Below are 20,729 nucleotides of genomic sequence, written 5' to 3' on the forward strand. Positions count from 1 at the left end.
ATGAGAAGAACAAACAAATCATAAAAGTAGAACACACTACTCATAATTGTGGAGACTGAGACTTTGATGCTACTGCTACGGAATAAGTGCATCCCCTGCATTCCAATTGATCCTTTCAGACATCAAAAGAAGTATTTGTGGAAGGCAGGGAACAAAAATACAGCAGAGGAGCATAACAAACCAAAACAGGTGACTAATTTGAGAGCAACAGCAGAATACTAAGATGCACAAAAAAGGTGTGTGTGTGTGTGTGTGTGTGTGTGTGTGTGTGTGTGTGTGTGTGTGTGTGTGTGTGTGTGTGTGTGTGTGTGTGTGTGTGTGTGTGTGTGTGTGTGTGTGTGTGTGTGTGTGTGTGTGTGTGTGCGTGCGTGCGTGCGTGCGTGCGTGCGTGCGTGCGGCCAAACCTGAGTTCCTGTGGGAACTGGGCATTGGTGACAAGGAAACTGGAGATGCGGTGGGAGTGAAGAAGGCGGAGGAACGTGTTGATTTCGGGGTACATGATGGGTTCCCCCACCAGAGAAAGGGCACAATGCTTGGCTGCCAAACCCTCTTCGTACCTCTTGGGTTGAACTCCAGGGACACCTGGTGGGGAAAAAGATTTGAAGTTGACTTTATCTTTAATGTAATCATTGTCATCCAACAATTAGAAAGGTCTATGTCTACACATCAGTCAGCACGACGTGGGTAAATAACAGCATGAGGTCAGTGTTTGATGGGAGTCTTGAGGGGAGCAGGAAACTTCAGGGTGTTGTAAAATTACTAACACAAAGAGATCACTGCATAAGAAAATACAAAAAATAAAATAATTTTCATAGTATCAGCTGGACTGATAAAAAAGAAGCATTAAATAGAGTACAAATTAAAGTACAAGCATCTCCTTTTTCTGTAAATTAGACTTATTTCCTGACCCAGTGAACTACTTTATGTGTGAGCAAGGGGCTCTCATTAATTATAGTTATACTAAAAAGAAAATTAGGACTCTCCGATGGAGGAAAGTCTGCAACTGGAAACAACCAAGTTAAAAGAAAGAAGATACAAGCAAAATCACATCACTGTGACAGAGTCGTGGAGATTATATGAGTCTTTGTTTTAATATGTAATTACATACAACTGTGATTTGGTCAAATTTGCTCTGGGAGTTTGGAGTGGGACTGAAAGGGCCGTCAAATAAAGTAGCATGAAAGCAGAAGCATATAAGGCTGAGATGCCCACAAAATTACACGTAATGCTTTTGTATGATTAGAATGATTATATACCAAAAGCTTTGGGGTTTTATCCACTCTAATGGGGGGGGGGGGGTGATATGTTGTACTTAAAGAAATTATTTCTGTTTCTGTTATTTCTGAGTTTCTGAAACTGAACAAAATTACATTTCACTCATCACTCAGATTATTCCCACACTTCAAGATGCTCTCTGGAGTGGATAAATGAAAATTCAAATTATACATGATTCAGAAAACAAACTTAGCACATCCCAGAAATTTGATTTCTACTCAATGCAGAAATATTGGTGGAGGTGGGACCGGCAGGAATGTCAGCAACAGATCGACCAAATCAGAAATCATATCAGAAATCATATGTTGGTGTTAGGAAGGATTGGATAGCAATCAGTAGGGACTGAATGACTGTATGAAGGACTGCACCAGACAGGTTAGTTACCCCTTCCACAATCCATCCAGCTCCTAAACTCACTGACAGGAAGCACAGCCACCAAGTGCCCCATGATGCTGACATTACAGTGGAGACTGATGGGAGCTCTATGGGAAATGATCTACTGGTGTTCTATTAGTGTGGAACACAGCTGATGAACCTACAGATGGACCTCCCATCTAATAATTTCACTGGCACTAGCTGTCAGCAGCCAGGAGTTGGATCCCTGTATTTTCTGCCATGAATTGCCTTAGACTTAATCACAGAACAACCTGCATCTAGAACCATCAGTAAGGACTAAAACACATATTCCAGCTACTACTGGAACAGCTGAACTTCCGCAACAGGTAGGATTAGGTTGGGCTGGTGTTTGAAGTGAAATACACAATCGTCCAATGCTGAAAGAGCATCAGAGGAATGACCTTAACGGCGATCAACACAGGGACCCAGGAGTAGCTGGGGAGGTGGAGAAACTGGGCAACATTTGAGAAGTTCACAAGTACCAGGAACAAGGCTGTAGAATGAAATCCCTGTATCGTGGTGAATACATCTGTTTTTGTTAGCATTGATTATTTGCAGTATGTTATTATAGTTTGAATGCTTTTTCCAATTTCTGCATTTTTATTTTCAAACTGATGCTTTTTAAAAAAAATTGCTTCCATTTGTTTTGATGGCCAGTTAGAATGTGTGTTATTATGTTGGAGTCCAGCGTAAACAAATTATGTAACCCCAATGTGGGTTTTCAGAGGAACTGCACCATAATGTATTGTGCTAGAATAAAATAACTCACTCACAAATGATGAATAGAATCAGTGAAGATGATATTGGCTTTGTTCTGGTATATTTCTATAGAAATGAATTTTTGACAAAAGCAGAGACTGTACTCCCTTTAAACATATATCTAAAGTTTATTATGAATAAGATTACTGTCAGCATAAAATTATGTGATATCAGTCCATTATAAAAACATCATTAAAGTCCATTTTCTATAATGCTCATCAAACCACACCATGAATGACTTTTCTTAGAATAACGGTAGCCTCAATGTTTGTCAAGAGCTTGTAGCATTTTTGCAGCTACATCTTTTCCACAGCAATTTGTTTTCCCTCGCACGCGCGCGCGCGCACACACACACACACACACACACACACACACACACACACACACACACACACACACACACACACACACACACACACACACACACACACACACACACACACACACACACACACACACACACACACACACACACACACACACACACACAATAACACAGAAGTAAACAGCTTGTACATGCCTTTGAAGAAACAATCTCATGTTTCCACGTGTAAAATCTTAAATCTCAACACATGCAGTACGATTATCAAGCAATTTCAATTACAAACCATTGCATACAATCATATCACATACTTTGCCGTTGAGGTTGTGAGGCACATGACAAAAAACATACAGTAGGGGTGAAATGAAACAGGCGGACGGAACACAGAAAGAAACAAAAGGTGTCCAAAGGTTCGTTGGTTACTGTGAAATTTATATTTACATCATTTGCATGTGTAACATGTGTAACAGGCTGAAGCACCAACCTCTGAACTGTCGAATCATGCTTTGGTGATTGTCCAGGGCATCCTGAAGGATTTTTTCAGCAGGATCCATCTTCCAGCGCCACTCTGTTCCCACTGGGTTGGTGTGATGTCTAGTTAGTTTGGCAGACAGATAAACCAATACAGAATGATAGCAGACCTATTGTGAACTCTCAGTTGAGCTGATGAATGGCACTATATCATTTGTTCACTGCCTCCTAGAGAACCATCAGATGAGTGTCACTCTGAGGAATTAGTTGGAAAGATTTAAACCCTTAGACAGACCTGACAAAAACATATTTCACTTCATACTTCTATTTAACAAGGTGACAAATACCGAGACCAAATATATATTTTTTATAATATGAAAATGAATTATGAGGGCAGGAACATTCTCATCATATTAAAATATCAAATGCATCTTCCTGTTAATGGTTTACGCCTCCATTGACACCCACTGACTATTGTGTATGGGTGCAACAACAAACCCTGAGGGACTACAAACCTGTCAATCTGTCACATGCATACACACATTCAGACCAGAGACTCTGGCAACAGATCAAAATTCATTCCCACTACAGCTACATAGATGAGGATGGACAGGGCAGATGCAACAACACATCTGTGCCCTAAAATTGCTGACTTCCTGTCATCTCACATAGCAGCCTCCAGCGCTACTGGTATATCCATGCTGGCAGGGAAGCAATCCACCACAGCACATCCTGACAGTGACCTTTCAGTGCTCCATACAGCCACCTTTTCAAAGGGAACTTGAAGTAAACAGACCCGCCTCTTGCCACTGTCTCGATGAGTCAGAGTCCACCATTCATCCTTTGTACAAAAGTCAATAACTTGCTCACCACCGATTTCATCACTCAATGACAGCTTGACTAAAAAATAAATTAGGCTTTGACAGATTGGAGAAAATAAAACCCGACCCCCAACATCACTGTAAAAAGAAAGCATGTTTCATACTGTGGTAAAATATACTATGAATTTCGACAAATACCCAAGGCAAAGCACAAACAGAATCATCGTGTACAGTGAGACATTCCCAGTGAATTTCCAAGTATGGGATCATCAATCAATCAGTCTATCTATCCATCTATCTAAAGAAGAAGAAAGAAGAAATGTACTTTATTAATCTCACAATGGGCAAAATTATCTTTTCCATTCATATACTGTAAACATGCCTTTATATAAATATATAAATATATATATATATATATATATTATACTGTATATAGTGTGTACAAGCCCCTGAAACAAACACAATCACACACAAGGGGGCATATAAGCATGCAATTAAACACAGTGGTAGCTCGAGCGGAGGGCAGCTTAGACCAGGTGTACCCCCAAATGACCAGCTTGTGTGTGTGTGTGTGGGGGGGGGGGGCAGCTTGTTCAAGAACGCCTCAGCAGTGCTCGGGAGGTGAGCTGACACCTCCCACCCGCCTCTATCTATAATTTAAAGGACTGCTTACCCCGTTTGAGCAAGTTAAGAAACTTTTGCTGAAGAGCGGCTTCCTTAGTAGTTAGTTGCTCTAATAAAAAAAAGGTAAAAATGAATTCCTATTTCCTAACTCATTTAGGAAGGACTGAAAACTGACATCTTTTTTTTATATTTGAGGGAGCCATGTTTTTGACTGGTCTGTATAATTTTCCAGTTTTAATTTTAGTCTTAGTCTCAGACAATTAAACTAAACAAACTAAAGCAGTGACGAATTTGTCAGCTGGTTTAATTGTTTTTTCTACAAGGAAATTATCCTGAGCTTGATTTATATATCACACTAAGAGTATTATACCCACAGCATCTCAATGCTGCTGTGAGTCAGTACTGCAGTCAGGGCTTTTTTTCTTGGTAGCACTGGTGCTCCCAAATTTAGAAGTTAGTAGCACCAGAAAAGACTTCAGGAGCACCTACCCAAAAGCAAGGCAGTGACGGAGTGACAGAGACGCTCCGTCCATCTCCGTTCCGCGCGCCTCTCTCCCTCGCCCAGGAGAGCAGCCGCAGCTGTGCTCTCATTGTTTACTGGCAGGACCGCTGGAGCGCGGTCTCACAAAAAGGCGCTCCAGATTTTTTTCCCTAGTCGCACCGGTGCTCCCAAATATATTTAATAGTCGCACTGATAAAAATTTGGGCACATATGCGACCAAAATGGGCGCAATTTCGAGCCCTGACTGCAGTGATATTTTACTTCCATGTAAAGGTTGAATTATTATGGACACAAAACATACTTTGCTGGAGCTGAACACTTTGATGCAGTAAACATATTATTTACAAAAGGTCTTGATTTAGGCAGAATTCATATGTAAATCATTTTAATTCGGTCAAGTTCAGGCAAACAGTCAAGAACCACTTTATTCATACGGTACATACCTCCAGCAGAAGACACACTTATTAGCACAGGCGAGGCTAGGGGTCGCCTCCATGCATCGGTGGGACTCAATACCATAGAAAGTGTGTTTGTAACAACCTCCTCTCCCTCGCAGCATGGACTACAAACAGGATACCTTTTGTGTCATTCCAGCATTTCATCAAAAAGTAAAACTTTATCAAGAAGAATACATTTACTCACCTTGGTCCATCGACAAAGCTTTACTCCAGAGTGACTTCCAATTAGTTTGTATCCTGTTCAAAGAGACAAAGACGACCATGTGAGATACTGCATGCAGTTCTCACTGTGTATGCATGTTTTTGACCCGGAGCTGTATATTTCAACTTCAGCAGTTAATTCAGCAGGTAAACACACAGAAAAGTTGTCTGCGTGACCAATTCAGAGTTTAAGTTTGTGTTCATTCAATGTTCTCTGTACATTTCTTTGTTTTTTAGCTAGAAGATTGCATAATACAGTATACTCCAATGTATATTTTGCTTTATCATCTACAGTATTTTAAATGGAGGCATTAGGCTATGAAAAAAGCAAATGGGAGGGGCGTCAAAGAAACCACACCGTCTTGAGACGGGCGTAGTTCTCTTGTAGACTGCTAAATAGCTACAATAATGTGACTAACAGCACCTAAAGGGCGCAGGAAGGAAAAGGATAGCATGTCAAATTCCCTTCCAGCACAAAAGGTGGATTAAGCAGTTCAAATTCACTTTCATCACAAACTGCCTCGGTATCCTTTTATTTTCTCCTGGCCTAACACCTCTGGCAACAAATGGTCATGTTTGCATTTTTTTCCTCCCCCCGCATATCTTTCTCTTGACTTCAGAGAACAGGATGTTTTACCAAAAGGATTTTATTCACACAAATCAAAACGAGGACACTTTTTAAGTCCCCATAGTTAGGATGCATAAAGAGGCGTTCCACTTAAGCCTTGCACCAGCAGAGGAGTCTGATGTGGGATTCAGGAGGAAACTCTTTTTTGCCATTTTTTTTGTGTTTTGCTGTTAAATCCTTGTAAGTGAAACACATATTTCAAAAACTCTCATTTTGTGTTGGGATGTGTTTGATCTCTAATTACTTCCAAAGATATCACGTATGGTGTGAGATGATTCAAATTATTTATTAGGGTTGTTGCAGTAGAGTGTATATGTAAAGAAGGCTCGATGGGAAAATACTGGTTTTGTTATATCACCTGAAAAAACAACTCGCTTTTGACCAAGTAATTATTCTGTAGTATAAATGCACAAAAACAAAGTCATAAACTCAGAATTAAATTTATTTTTTCCTGAACACTTAGGGTAGTCTTTGGGGCAACAAACATGTAGGCTGGCATCAAATTGTTTTTCTACCTGAAAAAACCTGAAGAGCAGATGTCCTCCCCTAACCTCACGACGAGTAACTTCAGGACACTTAAAAAGAAAGCACACAATCCCAGATCAACAAACCTGTAGAAACTGTAGTACAGGATGGAGTCTACTTGCTGTCTGCTTGCTGTCTGCTTGCTTGCTCCTAAACAGGGTGACCAAAATGAGGCCCTTGACCCTGATTAGAACTCTTAACAGCAAAGCTCTTATCATGTGAAAAGTATGTTTATGATGGATGCTTGGTTTAGGTTATCAATTATACCATAGATGAGGTGATGCAGTAAAAATGTCCTCAGACTATAAGGACAAGTATCCACATTCATGGGTCCATTTGAAAATGTTGTGAAAAGTGTTCTGTTCTACTCGTACTTTTGGACACTACAGATAAAGTGCCTTGCAAAAGTATTGGCCATCCAAGAACTTTCTGACATTTTGCTACATTTCAGGCTTCAAACTTAAAGATAAAAAATTGATAATATTTTTAGAATCAACAACATGTGAGACACAATCGTGAAGTGGAACCAAATTTATTCAACATTTTAAATTCTGTTAACAATTAAAAAACCGAAAAGTAGGACGTGCAAAAGCATTGAACCCCTTTGAGTTAATACTTTGTACAACCTCCTTCTGATGCGATCACAGCCGCAAGTCTTTTTGGGTATGTCTCTATAAGTTTTGCACATCTTGAGACAAATATTTGCCCATTCTTCCATACCAAACAGCTCAAGTTACTTAAGGTTAGATGGAGATCGTTTATGCACCGCAATTTTCAGATCTTTCCACAGATGCTCTAATGCAGCGGTTTCCAAACTTTTCAGGCCGCGGACCCACTTCTACCTCCTGACTGAACTGACACACCCCAATGCCCGAAACATGAAAAAAAAAGAAAGAAAAGGTGTAGTCTTTATAGCCACAATATAGGCTCCTGTTAAAACAGAATAGATTGTGCAATAATGGGCCTAATGATCTCTCACTTTAGAAACGGTGGGGAGAATAATAGTAACAATATAAAAATGACAATAATAATATTTTAAGTCAAAACGGTCGCCGAGCGAGCCGACTACAGATGAGTGATGAACAGCAGTTATTACTATGTAACAAATAGGCCTATTTAACAAACTAACAGTTATTAAATGGTTTTTTTATTTAAGATTTTCCCAAAACGTTTTTTCCGTGAATGAATTTAAATATTTAAACTGTTAATCCTCCATTAAAAAGTGTTTAAATTATTTATTTAATTATTTATGTATTTCAAGGTGCTCAGCTGCCATTACACTCGCACACCCCCTAGCGGCAGCTCGCGCACCACAGTTTGGGAACCCCTGCTCTAATAGATTGAGGTCTGGACTTTTGCTTGGTCATTCTAACACCTTTATATGGTTAGTTTTAAACAATTCCATTATACATTTGAATTTATGTTTAGGATTATTGTCCTTTTGGAAGGTGAACCTCCGCCCCATCCTCAGGTCTTTTGCAGACTCCCAACAGATTTTCTGCCAGAATTGCCCTGTATTTGGCTCCATCCATCTCCCCATCAACTCTAACGATCTTCCCAGTCCCTGCTGAAGAAAAGCAACCCCAGAGCATGATGCTGCCACCACCATGTTTGACTTTGGGGATGTTGTTTTCACGGTGATGTGCAGTGTTTCTCTTACGCCAAACGTAACATTGTGCATTCAGCCCAAAAGTTCAATTTTGTTCTCATCCGACCAGAGCACCTTGTTCCACATGTCAGCTGTGTCTCCCATGTGGCTTCTTGCAAACTCCAAATGGGCCTTATTATGGTTTTCTTTCAGAAATGGCTTTCTCCTGCCACTCTTCTATAAAGGCCAGATTTATGTAGAGTACGACTAATGGTTGTCTTATGGACAGATTGTCCCACCTCAGCTGTGTATGTCTGCAGGTCATCCAGCGTGATCATGGGCCTCTTGGTTGCTTCTCTGCCTAGTTTCCTCCTTGTTTGGGCTGAAAGTTCAGAGGGACGGTCAGGTCTTGGTAGGTTTGTAGTGGTTTTATGCTCTCTCCATTTTGATATTATTGCTCACACAGTGAGTGGAGATGTTTAAATATTGTGAAATCTTCTTGTATCCCATTCCTGCTTTGAACATTTCCACCACTTTATCTCGGACCTGCCTGGTGTGTTCTTTGGTTTTCATGACGCTGCTTGTTCTCCAGTGTTCCTTTCATAGACCTATGAGACCATCACAGAGCAGGTGCATTTAAACTGAGACCAAATGACACACCGGTGCACTCTGTTTGTCATTGTTAGTCATTTAGGTCAACATTGGATCATTCAGAAGTCATCAGGGAATTTCTGGAGTCGGTTAGCTAAGCTGAGAGAACAGGGGACCAATATTTTTGCACATCCTACTTTTCAGTTTTTTATCTGTAAACACAATATAAAATGTTGAATAAATTTGGTTCCACTTCACGATTGTGTCTCACATGTTGTTGATTCTTGAAAAACATTTTCAGTTTGTTATCTTTAAGTTCGAAGTCTGAAATGTAGCAAAATGTCAAAAAGTTCTTGGGGGACAAATACTTTCACAAGGCACTGTAGTAGATGTGTGACTTTTGTATCTTTCAACATTAATTCTTTCATTGCACATAAAACAAACAGTGACTGACGCCGTCACTGACTGCTGCCAACATACGCTCCATGAAATAGGTCAACATTTGGTCAAAGGAGTTAAGTTCTTCCATCAGTCCTATTTATAGAATGTTGCATAAGCAAGCATTAGGGGGTAAAAATGACCGATTTTTGCGATAAATGGACTGAACAAAGAGGAGATCATAATGTTTCAGATGGAGCTAATGACTCAACAACAAAGCAAACAAAACACAGGGTGCAATTTCATTAATAATAAACATGAAAAACAACCGTGATGGGAATCCTGAATATTTCTTCTTGGTTTTGCCATTAAATGAAATAAAAAGAAAAACATATTCTGTAGTTTATACAGATCCAATACAAAAAAAATATTTTAGCAACAAAGATGACAATCCCTAGATTGGACAGGGTCTGAATGTTGAATCAACAGTTTAACATGAGCTGCCAGGATGAGTCTAGAGGAGGTTTTTGTGTGGGAGGAGAGGGAAGTTTAACTTGGAACTGCACCCTCAGGACCGAGGCAGAGGGTAATTGGACTGCAATGCATCATTAAGTGCTATTAGAATACACACATTCTCCAGCTTAACAATTCACATCATGCACCTTAGACCAGCTTGAAAGACGACTGTTTCACATTTAAACAGCAGCTTCAAGACGACTGATGTCTCAGTGACACACACGTACACACAACTGAAACCTGCGTCAACCACAGGAAACCCAGGAAATCGGACTGTGGAGACACAGCCTTGTGGAGAATAACAAATTTAATGATTAAAATGAATTTTAGAAAACAACCATCATCTTAACTGATGGTAGGAGAGAGGGTAACGCTGAGACTGAGATTACATCTAATGTAATGGATGGATGCAGCTGGGGCAAAACTGTAAACAGGACAACAACAGCAAAGACACCCAAAGCGATCACAGAATAAGGCCCCGTCCACACGATGACAGATTTTTTGAAAACGCAACTTTTTGAAAACGCATCAAAAACGATTTGCGTCCACACGACAGCGTTTTCAAAAAAATCTCCGTCCACACGTAAACTCATCAGTGCGTTTTCAAAGACGGCTACAAAAATGCCAAACCATGTGGTGGCAGTATTGAGTCAAATTTTATCCAATAGGAATCCTCCGTGTTTTGCCTGCAAGAATGCTGCCATCAACAAGGTTCATACATCAATCATGTTTGTACACACGGGCCGATAAACATGACATCACAGCGGTTTTCGTCGCAGGCAAGACGTCAGCGTTTTTAAAAAGTTACGGATACACCATCCACACGACAACGCAAACCCAGCGTTTTAAAAAAAATCCACCTTGGCCAGCGTTTTCAAAAAGTTGCGTTTTCGTTCCGGATATCTGCGTTGTCGTGTGGACGGAAGGCGTAAACGCAACAAAAAAGTTGCGTTTTCAAAAAGTTCCGTCATCGTGTGAACGGGACCTAAGTCTCTGTTCAACACAAATGTGTAAAGTACATTACTGTTTTCCTTTACTTTGAGTGGATGGTCTGACATTTCATCTGACTGTGGCTCATTAATATGCATGAAACTCAGTGGCGGGCCATGCATTTCACACCTAGGCCTTCAGTGATGTCCTACTTAGTCAAACTTGCATAAATACATCCCATAATACTGTACGCGGCTCCCACTGTTGCCACCAATGTACCATTCAAGACTGAGGCGTTTTTAAACGTCTCTCAAATGGGACAAAAACCATCACTTCTGAAGAGGCATTAGCTCTACTCCTTTTATTGTCACTGGCACAGAAGAACCCACGGCCACACCTTTATAGGCGTCACACAACTACGTCACAGAACACCACAGCTAGAGAAACTCTTTTTCTTTCCTCAAGAACACTTTGATGACTTGGTTGTAAAGTTTATCTGTGCTTAGCAATTCCAGCAAATATTCAGCTAGTTCAGGGATCGGACCCTCGTCTCACTAGAGCTTCTCTTCAAATATGCGTCTGCATAGAGTCTGCATAGCACCACCTTCTCAGAGTGAGTATCCAATCACAAGACACGTACATGTCAGGACAACGTAGGGCCAGCTAGCAGGTCTTGCAAGGTCAACTCATGATCTGATTGGCTATCACATCTGTCTATTAACCATACGTGCCCTTTTCTCACAGTGCGGGAGACCTGCATTCTAGATTCTGCAGGCTTTGGGCAGATTTCATTCAACCTGACAACACCAGCTAGCTGAATTCTGATTGGATAAAAACTCTGTAACCCAAAAAATAGAACACTTACCCAGTGTTCGCCCACGTCATATTATATCCCAGTGTGTGTGTGTGTGTGTGTGCGTGTGTGTGTGTGCATACAGTGTGTGTGTGTGTATATATATATATTTGAAATGTATTTGAAATATTGAAATATATTTATTTAAGGAAAATGCATTAAAATATAATTACCTTTTATCATAATTATTATGATTTCTGGTTATGTTAGACCAGCAGATAAGGCTTTGCTGGCCCTGACTGCCCACCACTGATGAAACTATAACAGAGGCCTACAAAGGCTGAAATGGGCTTTCAAAATATGGAGGGAGAAGGACGGAAATATGTTTCACAGCAACATGTTTGCACTTATGTTTGAGCACACACACACACACACACACACACACACACACACACACACACACACACACACACACACACACACACACACACACACACACACACACGCGCACACTTTTTACTTTACACAAACATTAATAAAGTTAAATATAAATGTGATCATATACAGAAATATCACAAAAAACAAACAACAGCAGTTCATGAATTTTTACGACACACTTTAATTCTACTTGTTACATTCATTGAACTCTTAAACCATTGATCTGATGCTCAATGATGAGGCTGATCTAATGCTGACCAATTTAAGGCTTACTTTAACATGCTTTCAGGTCCAGCCATTCTGATACAGATAACCTAGCAGGTTAAATCCATAGACAGATAAAGGTGTATTTTTCTAATCTTACTACAGGACCAGTAAATGGATTGTGATAATGAATACTTCTATAAACGACTTTGTTCGTAGAGGACACCCTCCAGGGAAAAAAGGACTATTGGTCTACTGGCAAATTGTATTCGCCTGTAAGATTTACTGCTGAAATAAAAAAGCTGGCATGACTTATAATTTATGCTTTGAAGTGAATTACAACTTTGTTGCCCTTGTGGAAACATCAAGGTTAAGGCTCTCTTCATTTGTGTTTCCAGCTTGTGTTTAATATAAACTCTGTGACTGTTAATAGCAGAGAAGAATTTCCCTCACCTTGCTTTGTCAGCGCTTCTCTCAGGGCAGGGGTGATCATCTCTCGTCTTTGCTCCTCAGCTTCATTCTTCTTGAAACCATTCAACTTGGACAGCTTCACCATCCGGCCATCTAACAGACCCTCGTCTTTGCTCTGCGGTAGAGAAAAAAACCCAACAAAAACCAAGAGTATATTATGTTGATTTATTATACTTTCAAGATGAGTTGAGGAAGGAAGAGACTGAAAGAGAGAGCTCCCCTAATGTTTAATAGGAGAGAGACGTGCAGAAGCCAGGTGGGAGTGTTCAGCTCTGCTGCATCTCCCATCTTACCGCCATTGTTTTTCAGGTTATTTTAGTTGCAATAAGAAATTCATTAGCAGCTTTGAACTTCGTTTTAATTCACTTGTCAATGCTGATTCAAATATTCTATCCAGTGGGAAAACTGACATGACTCTGGTGAGTCCATTTGAAGGTATGAGTTTACTGTTGTCCTGTAACAATGCATTAACAACATTGAAGTGGTTATTATTATTATGGACATCCAAATACAAGTCTAGACTCCACACAGAACATTCTATTTATTTACTTTTTTGAGATTTTTTATGTAAAATAAGAAGTTTGACAGTTTTTCATTTGTACCAGGCAGCACAAATGTTAAGGGGAGGTGTTCGCATGAACTGCAGGACATCAGCATATTGCAAACATTGATGCTGAACTAAGGGTATTTGTTGCGCAAACAGTAAGAGGACATTTTGGTTTATGGACCTTCGGGTTCAGGTGAACTATGATGGGCCTACAGCGTTAAAAGTTAATTGTTGGGTGTATCTAAAAGATGAACTACTTCCTCCAGATGAGGACCACATTATAGTACATCACAACATTTGTATGTAAATGTAAATATCTTGATATGTTGTTTACAGAGACAGAGGATGGATTTGGCCCGCTCCATGTGAAGGAGTACAGTATTACAGTTCAGAGTGGCGTGATGGACGAGGTGCCTCTGAGATTAACCATGTTAAATGACAGCTCGACCAGATTACTACGCTGCTGCTGCTTTGGTTTGTATGCTGGGATCTATATTTCATCGTCTCAGCAAAGCAGCACTCATAAGGGACTGATGCTCTGTCAGAAAACTTTGATGAATGTTTATTTGCCGAAAGGTCTGAGACTATTCACTGGTTTCTGTGCTGCTCACAGTCGAGCAATCCCTCATTCACTGGCCACGCAGTTCTCAAACAACATGGGATACTGATTTATAAATTAATCTGGTAATGATTATTAAAAATTTTATGTTAGAGGTAGTAAAACAAAATTATTTGTTCCGGGTAGTTCAGACGGACATCAAGTAATTTCTTATTTTCAGATCTAAATATAACATCTGACCTCAACCCGACAGAACACCTTAGGGATGAATTATAGCAGAGACTGAAAGCCAGGCTTTCCCATCCAACATCAGTGTGTGACCTCACAAATGTGCTTCTGGAGAAATGGTCAAAAATTTCCATAAACAAACTCCGAGACGTCCTGAAAAGCCTTCCCAGAAGAATTGAGGCAGTCATAGCTGCAAAGGGTGGACCGATGTCATATGGAATCCTATGGCTTCAGAATGGGAGATTCATGTGCGAGTCAAGGCAGGTGACCAAATACTTGTGGCAATATGGTGTATTTTCCTGATAGACCTGCAATCTTAGCCCACAAACTATCCAGTAGCTCTATCCAGCTCGAGGCAGTTGAGAACATTAACTAGCATTTGCCCCAAGTAGAGTAAAAACTCTTGACAGCAACTCCTGGAATGAGCAGCTCCTGTTGGTGGGGGAATCATTTGTGCTGTCAGAACCCTCCCTCATCTTGTTCCAGGGTCAAAACTAAATTGTTACTGTGTTGGATCACATCTGGAAACCTAATTTTCTCTGCAAAGAATGTGGCATGTTTCCTTGTTCTATGGGGTTTACACAGTGCTATAAGTCATTATGATTGTAAGCGCAGGCGAACAGTAACTCACACAGCCATTGTGGGATCAGCCCTACCGGCAGCTGTTTAGATATTTAACATTATAGAGTCTTCAGTTTCAGCCCGTTTGACACACTAAGGAAGCACAGATGTCAAACTTCCTCTATTGCATGACTCGCAGAATTCTGATAACATAGGGAACAAGTAGCAGAACAGAGCAGCAATCTGTCCCTGTGGCATCGGGGGTACAGTCCTGAAACCTGATTTGGCTCTGGTCCCCATTGCCCCGCTTTCCACTGCGCTCAAGAACTCAGACATCACGTCACGCTGAGACCTATCTGAAGGAACAGAAGTGGGACATCTCGCAGCACCACGTTGTGCTCTGGAAGCACGACGCAGCACGAGGCTGGTGCCAACAGACAGTCAGATGATTCCACACGGTGTGCACAGGTGGCAAACAAGTGAGGAAGGGACACACATGAAAATAGAGGTACGGATTATTAAAACGAGGCACCGTGTAGACAAAATGCAAAAAAAGTAAAGGTGGGCCTCAGCCTACAAACACAATTGGTTTCGAGAGGTTGCTCACCAACGTTTTGTGTTTTGTGGTGTTTTGTCCTCCGGGTGGACCAGCTTTTGTCTTAGTGCATTGTCATGTTTGAAATGTATGAGAACATTGTGTTTACTGAATTTTTCTGAAACACCAGCAATGTATGAGATGAGACTGGGTTGGAGCTGGGCTTTTGTAAACACCAATAAATCCAACAACAAAAACAACAATGAACAGGAGATGGAAGACAAACAGAAACCCATTTGAAGTCCCCCATTGTCAAACGAAATAAAGGTACAGACACTATATGGGCTCTCTACCAATCAGTCAGAACTCTTGGATGAGAAGTGAAACGTCTTCAATGCTAAATAGTCCTGAGTGGATCAGGAGGAAAAATGGAACCTTAAAGATTCTGGAGGAGTCAGTGGCTTCACATGAAGTCAAAAAATGTACTTCAAATTCCATCAGCCGATCAGAACAAAGGAACTCTCTTGGATGACAGATGGCACAACTTTGAACAAATCTAATAAATCTCGTAAGATATGGCTCGGAGTCCATCTTTACCAGAGACGGTATCAAAAGGGCTGCTTTAAAACATGTTGTCAGTGTGAAATGAAATGGTTCATAAATTACTTTTCCATAATTTAAAGGAATAACATATCATAATATTGCATATATAATATGTACCTGTTTGATTAAAAACTCCCTTTGGAACTTTTTGTGAAACTACATTTTGATTCATCTTCTTTTTTTTTTATATTGCATTCAAATACTTTAAGTCAATGTACAGAGGAACAGGGATTGACAATCAATGAACAGAAATGTGGCGATGCTGACTGATAAGCTTTATGAAGTCCTACAGGTTTTGTCCTACAGGTAGTTGTGCAATAAATACATAACAAAGACAATATATAGCAAATTTTTCAAATTCAGCTGGACAAGCGAAATTCACTTAAAATCATTCAGCAAGTATTTTTCAGATTTAGCTATAGTTTTGTTACAGAAAGGCTGGGAATGTAACAAAATCCGTGCAATCCGTTATGGTCTCATGCTGGAACAAAAGCTTTGGGGTCCAGCGATGACGGCCAACTGGCGGGAAACTGACATTCTTTGCTACCATCTAGTGGTCAAACGCTACTATTGCAGTGAGGACGGAGTGAGAAACGAAAGAAAAACCAGGGTACCAGGATAACGTCAAGCTCCTTTTTAATAGCATAGAACATCAACTCAAATAAGAGCGAAAATTACACAAAACCCCCAATATTATTCTGAAAGAATATTTATCTTATTAACTTTGTTAAAAAAGAGAATAAGAAACTTCTGGACCTCAGATCTACTCTGTGAATGAGCCACAATACTCCAGTTAGGGGAAAAATTCTTTTCTCACAGCTCAGTTTCAGCTTGGATGAAAACTTGGTAGCAACAAACATTTAGTGCCTAAGCTAATGACATTGTGTGCTGCTTATTAATGCAAAAAAAAAAATCGTACTGCAAAGAAACAGAACAAAATTATTATCATGACATGAAAGGGCGATGATACCCATCATGCACAGCAAATACCATGTGATATGCTTAGCTTACAAGGATGACTGGGTGCTACTATTTATTGCAGGCAATCTGGAAGTCAGAATCCATGCTCTCATCTGGATAAGCCACAAATAAGCACACGAGACAACATGTTCACTCACTTTTTCTTCAGAGCCAAAAAAGGCAAGCAGGAGTCAACGAGTCCTAAAATGTTTGAACCGTTGCAGTATTCTCTTTTTTTCCAAGACAGTGGAGTGGGCGTCTTTGCTCCAACAAGAGCTTCCGTTTCTCGCCTGTGAGGGTCTGGTGTCTCTCAACCCATCTGCCACCGATCCCTCAATGACACCAATTTCTCTGCTCATCCACCACACTCAGATTTGATGATTGTGATGTAGTATATTTTATAGACCTTATAATAAAGATGCTGCTTTTGTACATAATCATCAGCCATCTCTGATCTAAAAAATAACTAAGAGGTGTCACTGTGCAGTTGGACAGTCTGACCTTTGCTTTCTTGGCACTGTTGATGATGTTGCCCAGATCCTCGACGTCGAACACTGAGCTTGAGTTTTTCTCATCTTGCAGCTCAGACTCCTCATCACTGCTGGACTCCATCAGATCCTCCTGAATCAGAAAGACAACAGACATGTGGTTCCACAAGAAAGGATAAATATTAAAGCTCCTCTAACACAGAAAGGTTTTAATTGGTTCAAACATTACAAACCAGGTAACAGCCTGTCACATGATGGAGTGATGGAGTGGTTATCTCCATTTTAGCTGCCAAGTTAAATAAAAAGCCACATTCATATTTATGGTGTTGATCACATTAGTGTGGCAGCAGAATAAACTGCATTGAGATAAAATAGGTAGAAACAGTTATCCTCACTACGGTTCTCGGCTCATCTCGGTGTCACCTCTGTTTCGTGCTGGCAGAAAAGAGAAAATCTCAACTAGATCTGGCTCTGAAATGCCCGCAACCATGACAACCAGTCATGCGTGTATGCTATAAAGCCCATGACAGCTATTTTTTACATGATTGACAGCAACGACACATTTCATGTAAACTTTAGATAACATTGCTGGCATGTGCTGTTCACCACTGCAAATTCTCATCAGTGAGAATGTGATCAGCTGAGGGTAACACTCCTGCCTCTGGGCTCTGATCGGATGTTAATCAAGTAGTTGAATGATGTCATTATCCAATTCAGTGCTCAGCTCTGCACTCTTCCACTTACACAGATTTTAAATCTTTAATAGTTCATCTAGTTATTATCTATATACAGCGTTTCAGAACAATGAGCTACACACGCTTTTCCATTTACCTCAGAGTTGTCATTCTGCAGATCTGTCTTCTCTTCTTCCTCCTCCACTCCATCTTTCCTCTTGCTCTTACAGGATCCTTCTGTCTTACAGTTGTCAGTGCAGTTCTTCTGCTCATCCTTGGCCAGAGCCTGAAGGCGCGTCAGGAACTTGACCTTCCAGGCCTGGAAGTCTGCCTGGATGCTGCCATTACGGCTCTTCACCACATTGCAGTCGCCCTCTCCTCTGGTCATGATTCTCATGCCGCTCAGCATCCAAAGCCATTTGTCTACGTTTTTACCCACCTGACAAGGAAAACAAAAAAGTAGATTAGATGAGATTTAAATACAAACTGTCTGTTCTTGGTGACTGTTAGTGACTTCATCCTCACCAAGCTGCAAATCCAGGTTAGACCTGGGAATTTCCTCCCACTACTGAGTTACAGCTATAAACATTGTAGCTTGAATTGTTGTTGTTGTTATCATTTTAATTTTATTTTTTTTATTTATTAAGTTTATTTTTTTCAGACATAAAAATAAACTTATGGTTTCATGTTATTGAACATAACATGAAACCATTCCTTACTGTGTTGTAGTGGCCTGTATAAACAGAGTTCCCAAGACCAAACACTGCATATTTCAGGCCTCTGAGGAAGGTCTTCCCATATCTGAAGTCAGTGGACGCCTCCTCCAACCACTTACAGAACCACTCAGCGTTGTCAGTGGGCTGTCCGTCAGTGTAGGTGGCCACCAGGAACACACACACTGACTTGGTAGTGCACTGAAAGAAGTGTGACAAATATTAAAAATTTCACTCAAGACATCATTTACCTGGACTTGGAGAACACATTTATTTTAAATCAACTCCTTATGACCACAGAGTAGATCTTTTGAGTTCAAAAGGCAACACAAACAAACTACAATCTGCATCTTTTATGTTTGTCAGATTTCATTAGTGTCACTCTTGCTGTAGAACACGTATTCCCTATTCATCGCTGGGCTTGTGGAGGCTCATGACAGACTTTCCTTTTTTATTCTACTTCCTCATCACCATATCTGCACATGATGCATCTTCCTGTAACCTTATCAGAGTATCTTCAATGAATAAAAAAGCAGAGCTGCCGACCATTATTTCTGTTATGGTGATTTTTTTGGAAAATGTTCTAATGAATGAATTATCAGTCTCTCCTCCTTCACACAAGCCAACTAATCCTCTACATCTCTCAACATTCACAGAGCTCTTGCTCAGAGTGAAGACTGATTAAAAAAATTATTGAAAATTATTTTTCTTTCATCAGTTGAAGCAGGACCTGTGTAGAAGGTTATTATGATTAATAACTCAGTTATGAGTCATTTTACTTTGATTAGCTCTGACTTAATCAAACCTTGCATGGTAGCACAAATTGCATGATCTTAGTTGATTAAATTCTAAATATTTTACACGAGAAAAGCAGTCTGTACAGCACGTTTATACTTTCAACAAAACTGCAACACGTAGCAGACACTCAAAATACTTATTTATACTGTAGGGAAGGAATGCTAAACTTGAGAGTTACATAGTGAGTTGCTCATCTGCAGGAGGCAGTAGATTAAGTTCTTACCTAAGGACACTCTCTGGACCTGTTGTACTAAAACAGAGGCCCATGTGATTCTACAAGCCTTACCTCATCAGCAAGCTGATCATCCGGATCGTAGTCTTTCATGTCGATCACCTCTGCTGCTATCCCCAAAGTCCTCACATCCTCTGACAGTTCTTTTGCAAAGCCCTGAACCAATAAGTCTGGGTTAAGGCATCTGATAAAGGTTTGGTAGGGCGTGCTCTATATTCCACTTGGTATGTACTGCTGAAATTGTCAGTTTATCATAAGATAGATAAGTGAATATACTGTAGATGAGGCTATCTGTACCTTTGCTGTTCCAGTTTGAGAACCATAGAAGATTTTAACTCCCGACACGTGAACCACCTCATTTCTGTCAACGATCTTTGTAGCTTTGTGGGACAGAGAGCTGACATGTTTGGAGAAGGTTTTCTAAAAGCAGAAAAAGAATTATTGTATAGGGAAATGCACACATCTTCAGATGCCATTGAAGTGCGGGAGTTTTCATCTAATTTGTTCTGTTCTTCCAGGCGTCCTACAGCAGCCATGCACTTTGTGCGAATATTTAAAAAGTACAGAAATACTGGCCTCAAGAAGATATGTGGTGAACTGTCTAAATTTTTTGTGTGGAAATTGTCAATTACTGTATAAAAACCACATTCATCTACTAAATTTCTATTTTGTCAAATTCATTCACATGTGTGTGATTCATGCAATCATTCATCTGCAAAAACTGTAAGATGTGCAGCGTTTTCATTCAAGTTTTATTAAGTTCATATTTTGTAAGTAAGCTTTTCTCCAAGTACACTGAATAACAGGAACATAGTTGTGTATTGTACATCATCACAACTAAACCTTTAGCATGGACACATTCATACATGCATACATATATACATAGTACTGCACTATTTTTCATGTGTGTAAATAAAGTCATTTATACATCATTTCAGTG

At 40.1% G+C, this 20,729-nt stretch overlaps 1 protein-coding gene across 1 annotated transcript in view; it reads right to left on the minus strand.

Moving 5' to 3' along the window:
- The window catches only part of tyw1 (tRNA-yW synthesizing protein 1 homolog (S. cerevisiae)), a 48,045-nt gene that overhangs the window by 26,489 nt on the left and 827 nt on the right, over positions 1-20,729 (minus strand). Inside the window, exons 3-12 of the mRNA XM_068318222.1 lie at positions 20,087-20,209; positions 19,844-19,945; positions 18,766-18,960; positions 18,204-18,485; positions 17,386-17,505; positions 12,874-13,006; positions 5,813-5,865; positions 5,614-5,732; positions 3,237-3,346; positions 405-582 (exon numbers count right to left, since the gene is read on the minus strand). Of these exons, the coding sequence (XP_068174323.1) occupies positions 405-582; positions 3,237-3,346; positions 5,614-5,732; positions 5,813-5,865; positions 12,874-13,006; positions 17,386-17,505; positions 18,204-18,485; positions 18,766-18,960; positions 19,844-19,945; positions 20,087-20,209 (1,415 nt within the window). The remainder of the gene's footprint in view (positions 1-404; positions 583-3,236; positions 3,347-5,613; positions 5,733-5,812; positions 5,866-12,873; positions 13,007-17,385; positions 17,506-18,203; positions 18,486-18,765; positions 18,961-19,843; positions 19,946-20,086; positions 20,210-20,729) is intronic.

The sequence above is a fragment of the Antennarius striatus genome, chromosome 6, assembly GCF_040054535.1.
Source record: "Antennarius striatus isolate MH-2024 chromosome 6, ASM4005453v1, whole genome shotgun sequence".
NCBI classification, from domain to species: domain Eukaryota; kingdom Metazoa; phylum Chordata; class Actinopteri; order Lophiiformes; family Antennariidae; genus Antennarius; species Antennarius striatus.